Source organism: Gastrolobium bilobum, unplaced genomic scaffold, assembly GCF_033153095.1.
Source record: "Gastrolobium bilobum isolate Gb01-03AN ecotype WA unplaced genomic scaffold, APGP_CSIRO_Gbil_v1 utg5420, whole genome shotgun sequence".
NCBI lineage: Eukaryota > Viridiplantae > Streptophyta > Magnoliopsida > Fabales > Fabaceae > Gastrolobium > Gastrolobium bilobum.
The window spans coordinates 111357-119024 of record NW_026898652.1 but is presented as its reverse complement, the minus strand read 5'-3'; the positions used below and the strand labels follow the sequence as shown (position 1 = coordinate 119024).

General features: G+C 36.5%; 1 protein-coding gene across 1 annotated transcript; it reads right to left on the bottom strand.

Annotated features, from left to right (window-relative positions):
- Window positions 1–3824: 3824 nt before the first annotated feature.
- LOC133318048 (uncharacterized protein At5g49945-like) lies at window positions 3825–7451 on the bottom strand. Its single transcript, XM_061519984.1, has 3 exons — window positions 6355–7451; window positions 4478–4681; window positions 3825–4375 (listed from the first exon to the last, which is right to left on the bottom strand). Exons 1-3 carry the CDS (start codon window positions 7369–7371, stop codon window positions 4145–4147), a joined length of 1452 nt encoding a protein of 483 aa, XP_061375968.1. The 5' UTR covers window positions 7372–7451; the 3' UTR covers window positions 3825–4144.
- Between the last annotated feature and the right edge of the window lie 217 nt (window positions 7452–7668).

Sequence of the window (7668 nt, the reverse complement as noted above, 5' to 3'; positions counted from 1 at the left end):
AGAGCATGATTTCAGACCGCGATCCCATAGTTTTGAGTCATTTTTAGCAAGAGCTCTTTAGATTCAGTGGCACCAAGCTACGCTTATCAACTGCATACCACCCCCAAAGCGATGGACAGACGGAGGTAGTTAATCGCACGGTCCAGCAATACCTTCGATTTTTTGTTCATGAGCAGCCTCGCCTGTGGGGAAAGTTTCTTCATTGGGCGGAATGGTGCTACAACACCACTGTCCATTCATCGACTGGTATGACACCCTTTCAGGTTGTCTACGGAAGGGAACCCCCAACTATCCCAGCCTATACTTTGGGTAGCAGTTCATTAGAAGCTGTGGAGGCTGAGCTCGAAACAAGGGAGATGATCCTAACCAAGATTAAACACCGTTTGTTGAAAGCTCAAGAAAGCGTGAAAAAGTCTGCTGATCAACACCGCCGGCATCATGAGTTCCAAGAGGGGGATTGGGTTGTGGTGCGACTCAAATCGTATCGTCAGACGTCGGTGGCAAGAATTCGTTCCCAAAAGCTAGCTAAACGTTTCTATGGCCCATTTCAAATTGTGCGTTGTATTAACCCAATGGCTTTCGAGCTGGGCTTACCACCAGGGTCTAAGATTCACCATGTTTTTCACGCATCTATGCTTAAGCCTTTTCACGCTGCTAATGCAAGTATCCTTGATCAGCCGCTGCCTCTCCCGAATGATGCCATTGACAATAAACCCATTGTGCAACCCTTGATCGTGTTAGGTGTGCAACCGGGATCTGAACCTACTATGACTAAGGTCTTAATCCAATGGTCCAATGGCAAGGCTTGTAACTGGAAGATGCTTCTTTGGAGCTGTTGTCTGATGTGCAGCACGCATACCCTGACTTCCACCTTGAGGACAAGGATTGTCTTGATGGGGGTAGGGGATGTTATGAGCCCACAACTTGAGGAATCTTTGGGCCAGGAGGCTGTAAGCGTGGCCCATGCAGGTGAAGACAGAGACGAGGTTGTTCCAGAAGATGGGCTGGATGAACAGGTTACCACGAGCTAGGTGGGCCAAACGTCAGAAGAATAAGCCAAAGTGGATGCGTGACTATCATGTGGCTTAAGACGAGGGATGTTGAATGTTCTAGAAAGATTGCATAGCTATAATAGTTAGTTAGCGAGGATATCGTTGCATTGTTAGCAGCTAGCCGTTGTTTATTTTCCTTGCATTCTGTTATGCTTGTTGAAAGAGGTGGTGATCACCTGACTGTGTATAAAGGCACCATAGTTCTTCCATTAATGAATAAGCAATCTTCAGTATTTCTTTGTTAGTTTTTCTTTGTATTTGAAGGAGGTCCCTCACCCTCGAAGTGAGATTTTATCAGATATTTTTTTTATATTTATGGTAATCTTCAAAAGGCATATTTACATTGCTAAATTCTTGACTAACTTAGAAATGGCATAGACTTGATTCTTATGAAAGAACAATTTTTAAAGAAAGTGAATTAAAATTTTGTAAATAAAGAAATATATATATATATATATATATAAAATTAAAATAAAAAATATATAACTTTGTAAAGAAACTAAAATTATATATATTTTAAAATTTACCATCAAAGTGTGATTATATACTAAAGTGAAATTTGGATTTAAAATTTGAGATATACCCTAATTCCTGATTCGGTCCATCCCTGATTTTAAGCAATATGCGCTTAATTATGTCCAAATCCAACCGATAGGTGATCGAGAGTCAGTCCTGCTAAGTGCTAATAGTGTTATAGGCCTTGATTAATTAAAATTTGAATTTAATTTGCAATTTTTATGCATTTAATTCATGTATTTTTTGCATTATTTTTATTTTTATTTAATATTTGCACCGAAAGAAATTAATATTATCTCCCCAAAATATGCTCAAAAATCCCATGTGATCAATCTTTTATAATTTCACCAGCCAAACTTATTTCTACCGATGTCTATCTATATGTCAATAGTTTGAAGATGAATCTGCTGCCACTGACTCAATGGCAAAGTGGCAATGCTATGGATCGATAAGAATGGTTAACTTCATAACCAGTTATGCACATAATTGCAAAATTATACAGGAACAGGAGTATATACTGTTCATCATCATAGTCTAATTTATCTTAAGCATGCTAGTCTTTGTACATCTGGCAGATATATTAAATAAGGATATAGATAGCAAAGATAAAGCTTTTGGCATTAGAACAATTAGTACACTACTATATTTGAAAATACCAATCATGATTTATAGCCTGGAAAGGATCTATTGGATACCCTCTTCTAATTGAATGCTCTGGAATCTTGATAGTGGATACCAAAAAGTAAAAGCTTATTAATTTTTGCTCCGAACTAATCAAAATTAATTGAGCTGAACCTAATTGAGTGTCATTGCTGTTTTTTATAAATGAATATCCATGTGCTACTACTCTTCATGATAATATCACGCAGCCTGGACCAGAAGCTAGAATGAAAATTGGAATTTTTCAAATACAGCATATACTAATTGTTTTTCAATTCAATTAAGTTAGACTCAAAATTGGAATTTTAATTCTAATATACACAACAATTTAAATTTCATGCGTAAAAAAAAATGGCACATACTTTGAGAGGATAACCATGCATGAATGAAAATAAGTCGTAACGCTGCTTGTTCCTCCTATGCAACTGATGATAGAATTTGTAAGTTGGAAGAACTTAGCGCTAATATGCCATGGAATACAAATTGAGTCATTTAGTATTTTCATATGCTATATACAACATATCATATACTGATGATATAATTAAGATTTTAATGTTTATTATTTTTTATGCCTATATACTCTGTAAGTGTAAACCATTATCGTTGTCATATTTCGTTCACCAATTTTGTAAACAGACACCTCTGATCAGTGTCGTTGCTGGCATTGCTACCGTACGTCTTTCAACCACTGTTGCCATTGGCGTTGTTCCACCACATTTGTTTCTATGTTCCAATTAAATTCAAAATTATGATTCTATATTGTTCTAAACATGAAAATCAGTATTTTAACCAATTTCAATCATGACAAAATTAAAAATCAAATTAAATTATAATTATATGCAAAAATTCCTAAATAGTAGAGGTGTAAATGGTCCGCAGGTCTCACCAATCATTATATTTAATTTGAACTAATATATTTAATAAAATAAAATAAGCTTAGACCTAAAAATTAACTTATTTAAAAAATCGGCTTTAAAAGTTCTAACCTACAAGCTTATAAACCAGCGTATATTGTATTTTATTATTTTACTTTAAATAAAAAATAAAAATACTATTTAAATAATAAAATATTTTTTTTTTCTTAATAGGCTAGTCCAAGTTTTAAATTTTTTAAAAATAAATAACGTCAAACCGGTTATTTAACTTACATCAAATCAATAAACTACGTTGGACTCAAAATATTCTGAACCCATGGCAATAAAAAAAAAAAAAAAAAAAAAAACATAGTCATGGTCCATGGAGCAAAGTTTAATATGAGTAGTTGTATGAACTTAAAAATAAAAATATTTGTAATAAGAATAAATGTGTTACTCTTATTATCTTTGAAAAATAACATGCATTGCAAAAAGAAGCAACCTGCAGTTCATTTTGATTTTTGGCACCAGAAATCAACTTTTTTATTTTAGCTTCAGCAATCAACATCATCAATTACGTTGATGTTTTAGCTAGAGTTTGGTCTCTCCATAAAATTTAATCAGTGAAAACTAGCAGTGAAAAAAGAAAAAAGACATTTTCTTCTTCCAGCAAACTACTGTGATTAGTCTAAAATAAAATCAAAATGACCACCTAACAGAGGTTACTAGTGGAATTAGCTAGTAAAACAATAAAAAACAAGTTGATAAGGCATTTGTCACTGCATGCATGTTAACAAAAAGAAAATGGGAATACAACATTGTCAACTAGAAACTAGGATGACTAGATTGAGGTTTTTATCAGGAACTAACTTATAAATAATGTCTCTAAAATCGGGATTTTGGTACATTCAAAATCCACCAATACGTGGCCACGCCTATCTAGCTAACAAAAGTACTTTGCCATAATTCTACAAAAGGCAAGGACCCAACTACAACGTAAGCTGGGGTGGAGAGGGCCTTCGATTCTTCTCACGAGTCATCAAACTTGAGAACATTAAAGAATTAGGCACCACGGGACATTTTCATCCTTGGCATTGCCTTTTTCATTTGACGAGCACGCTCTTTTGCTTCTTTCTTTCTAATAGCCTCTGCACCGAGCTTTGCCTCAGCCTCCTCCATCATTTTTTTCCTCTCTGCCTTTCTTCTCTGCATGGCCTCTTGTTGGGCATTTCGGAGTTCTTTTTGTGCCTCTTGAGCAGCCTTTTGTCTGGCAGCCTCTGTCTTAGACCGAGCCTGAATTATGCACACCAGTCAATCAAGGACCAAAGCATAACATGCTCATAAATCACAACCCAAGCAATCATTGGTAATATATCATACAGCAATTTCACGCACCTGGGAACTTAATTTATATCTTCCGATCAAGTCAATATAATACGGAACAAGGGCCACGAGTCGAGTCATATCAGCCATGTTTTTAGCAGCTGGAAGCACAAACTTGAACAACAATACCTTCTTGTGTATGCCAGGGTGCTGGTCTGAGAAATGCAATGAAATCAAACCTTTTCCAAATTTCTCAAAAGCTTTGTCACCAAAAACCTGCAGTATATCAATAATATCTCATTTTGAGTCCAATGAATAAAACTTTAACTATGACGGAATGAAAATTGTGTCAATGATCCAAGACATGCATTTTGCATAACAAACTTTAAACTTGACAAAATCCGGAATATGATTGCATGTATTAAGTGAATCCAAGTGTAATAAGTACTTGACAGCAAATTGAAAAACCTGTGCATGGCCAGTTCATAGATATGGCATCAAGAGAATATAGAAGGATTCCAAGTTACATCAGAGAAACAACCATATGAAGTGTTGAACAAGATACATAATATTCTTCATAAAATCATAGGATATATAATTATAGTTAGTAGCAGTCCTGTTTTAGCAATCTCATCTCAACAAGTAACACAATAGACCAAAATAAATACAAAGATAACAATTACACATAATAAATTTGAATAGCTTAAATAAGGTTTAAAGCTTCAACTCAGACTTTCACCTTGGCCTATAGGATATATTATGCATTAGGGTGTTTCATGTGTTTTGCAACCTAGCAAAAAAGCTAATGATTGCTCTGCCTCTTCAAATAAATGACAGCAGTCAACAAAGAGAAATAGAATACAGACAATAAGAACAATGACTAATGGGTATCCTGAGGGGGACAAAGGATAACATAAAAAGGTCATCTGATGGATTGAATAAATAGTATTGATCAATAAATATCATAACTTTTCTATCAAAGAATAAATATCATAAAACATTTTCCAGAATGAATAATGCTCTATAAGCTTTTGGACCTTAGCTTTCAGGGAGAATGCATGTATCAATTAGAATCTGAATAGAGAATTCATTTTACATCAAGTGAATAAAGATAGGTCAAGACAAAACTTGTAGAAAACTATTTCTCTTCTGTTCTCTCTCCTTATGCAACAAATTAGTACTTATTTCATTTATATATGAAGGTATTAGGAGTGTGCAAAAAAACCCAAATGAATCGAACTGAACTGTGAACTGATCCAAATTGCACCAAAAGAATTACATTTTTTTGAACTGGTCCAAGAACTGAACCATTTTATTCAAACTGTTTAAGAAAAAACAGTTTCATTCAAGAACCAAACCACTTTAGAAATTCGGTTTGGACTAAAATCTGAACCGAACTGAACCATAACCATTTTTAGGAGTGTTAGAAAAACCAAATGAACTTGAACTAAACCACGAATGTAATTGAACTGCACCATATTTTTCCAAACTGGTTTAAGAACCAAACCATTTTTCAAAGTCGGTTTGATTCGCCCAAACGAGCCACTTTTCTAATTCGGTGTAGAAAACCGAACCGAACCGTGAGTAGAAGGTATTAGTTTCTGTCCTTTATACAGACATGATATCAACTATGACCTTCTTACATAGCTAAAACTTCTAATTATGATCAATGCAATACGGATACCGTGTCGGAACTAAAGCAATCATATATCATCATCACCCTTCAAAGCAGATTAGCAAGGACAATGTTGTAATATGGAGTTCAGAAATTCATAATATAGATGTGAAGTGATTGACTAAAGAGGTGGCAGTGATTCCGGACCTCATGAAATTGCTTCTTTTTTGTTTTGATATACTTTAGTATCCATTGCTCATCATAACAATGAAATTGCTAGCATTTTAAAAAAGTAATAAAAAAGAAGAAGAAGAATAGAATGAATTATATTCACCTGGTCAATAACGGCATCTGTGATCAAATCAGCACCGACTTCTTTGGACTCAGAAATAACAGCCAGGTCGTCAGCAACCCACTTCTTCCCATTGGGAGGGGAGATAATATTCGCAAACTTCTGCAAATCCTTCACATCCTTGTGCATAGCTTTCGCAGCCTTCTTCTTCGCCATGGCAAATACCACGTGATCCATGGCGTCATCGTTCATGTAAACCTCAAAGCTAATCTCATCCCTCGCGGGAACGATCATATTGTAAATCCTAGCAATCAGATCGTGCCTGCTCTTCAACTCCAACGTCGCCAACAAACCCTGGCAATGTCTTCTGCCGCTCGCGTAAAACTTGAAGGTGGTTTGGCCTTCTTTCAACAACAAAGGGGCATCATCGCCACCGTCCCCGATCCCCAAAAGGCTGAAATTCTTCTCAAAGATGGAGTCTTTGGAGGCGAATTGCGCTGCCCAGGAAAGGGCTAAGCTCTCATTCTCGCGCTTTCCGGTGAAGTAATTGATAGCGAACATAATCAGAAAACTCCCGCAAATGATCTCCACAGTAAAGGAACGCGGAGAAGCCTTAACGTTTTGGGGTTTGTGAGGGGTAGTGGGATCCGAAGAATTATCGAGGGATTTGGGATCAGTGGGAAGCTCAGGGTGAGGTTGAGGTTGAGGGTGTTCGATGGGTAGGCCTTCGAATTCTTCGTCGTCCCAGAAATCGAAGGTGGTGGTGGTGGGGATGGGGGTCGATGAAGGATTCGGAAGATCCGAAGGAGGGGATTGGGGATTGGGATCGGATTTTGGGGTGGTGGTGGTGGTGGTGGTGGTGGTGGTTGTTGTGGTGGTGAGGGGTTGGGAGGGCGGTGATCGGAGAGAAGTGGGATCGATAGATGGGTCTTCGAAATCATCGTCTTCGGCTTCGAAACCTTCAAAATGGGAATCGGAGTGAACGAAAGCGACAAAGCATAACAGAACGAAGAAGACGCACCACAGATTCAGATTCAGATTAAGATTTGGATTTGCCATTGACGAATTAGGAGAGGTGCTGCGCTGAGCTTAGCTTTCGAGAGAGAGAGAGAGAGAGAGAAAGAGAGAGAGAGAGAAAAATAAAAGATAATAAATTAATAATTGGATTATCACTTACCAGAGAGTCGGAGTTCATAATACCGGTTAATAGGAATAAATCTTTCTTATACCTTGTTATATTGATGTTTCAGGTTCGGTAACTATCAAATCAAAATTTTCTGTATAGTGTATAATTGAGATAATATTAAGATTGTAGGTACATAACTTATGTAAGTCAATAAGTAAGTAACAGATCAC

What these genes read in the sequence shown, in the direction of transcription:
- LOC133318048 (XM_061519984.1), bottom strand. Translation starts at nt 7,371, where the DNA reads ATGGCAAATCCAAATCTTAATCTGAATCTGAATCTGTGGTGCGTCTTC. An exon ending in CAGATGCCGTTATTGACCAG is followed by an intron (nt 4,682 to 6,354) that starts GTGAATATAATT and finishes GATATACTGCAG; the next exon opens with GTTTTTGGTGACAAAGCTTT. An exon ending in GATATAAATTAAGTTCCCAG is followed by an intron (nt 4,376 to 4,477) that starts GTGCGTGAAATT and finishes TGCATAATTCAG; the next exon opens with GCTCGGTCTAAGACAGAGGC.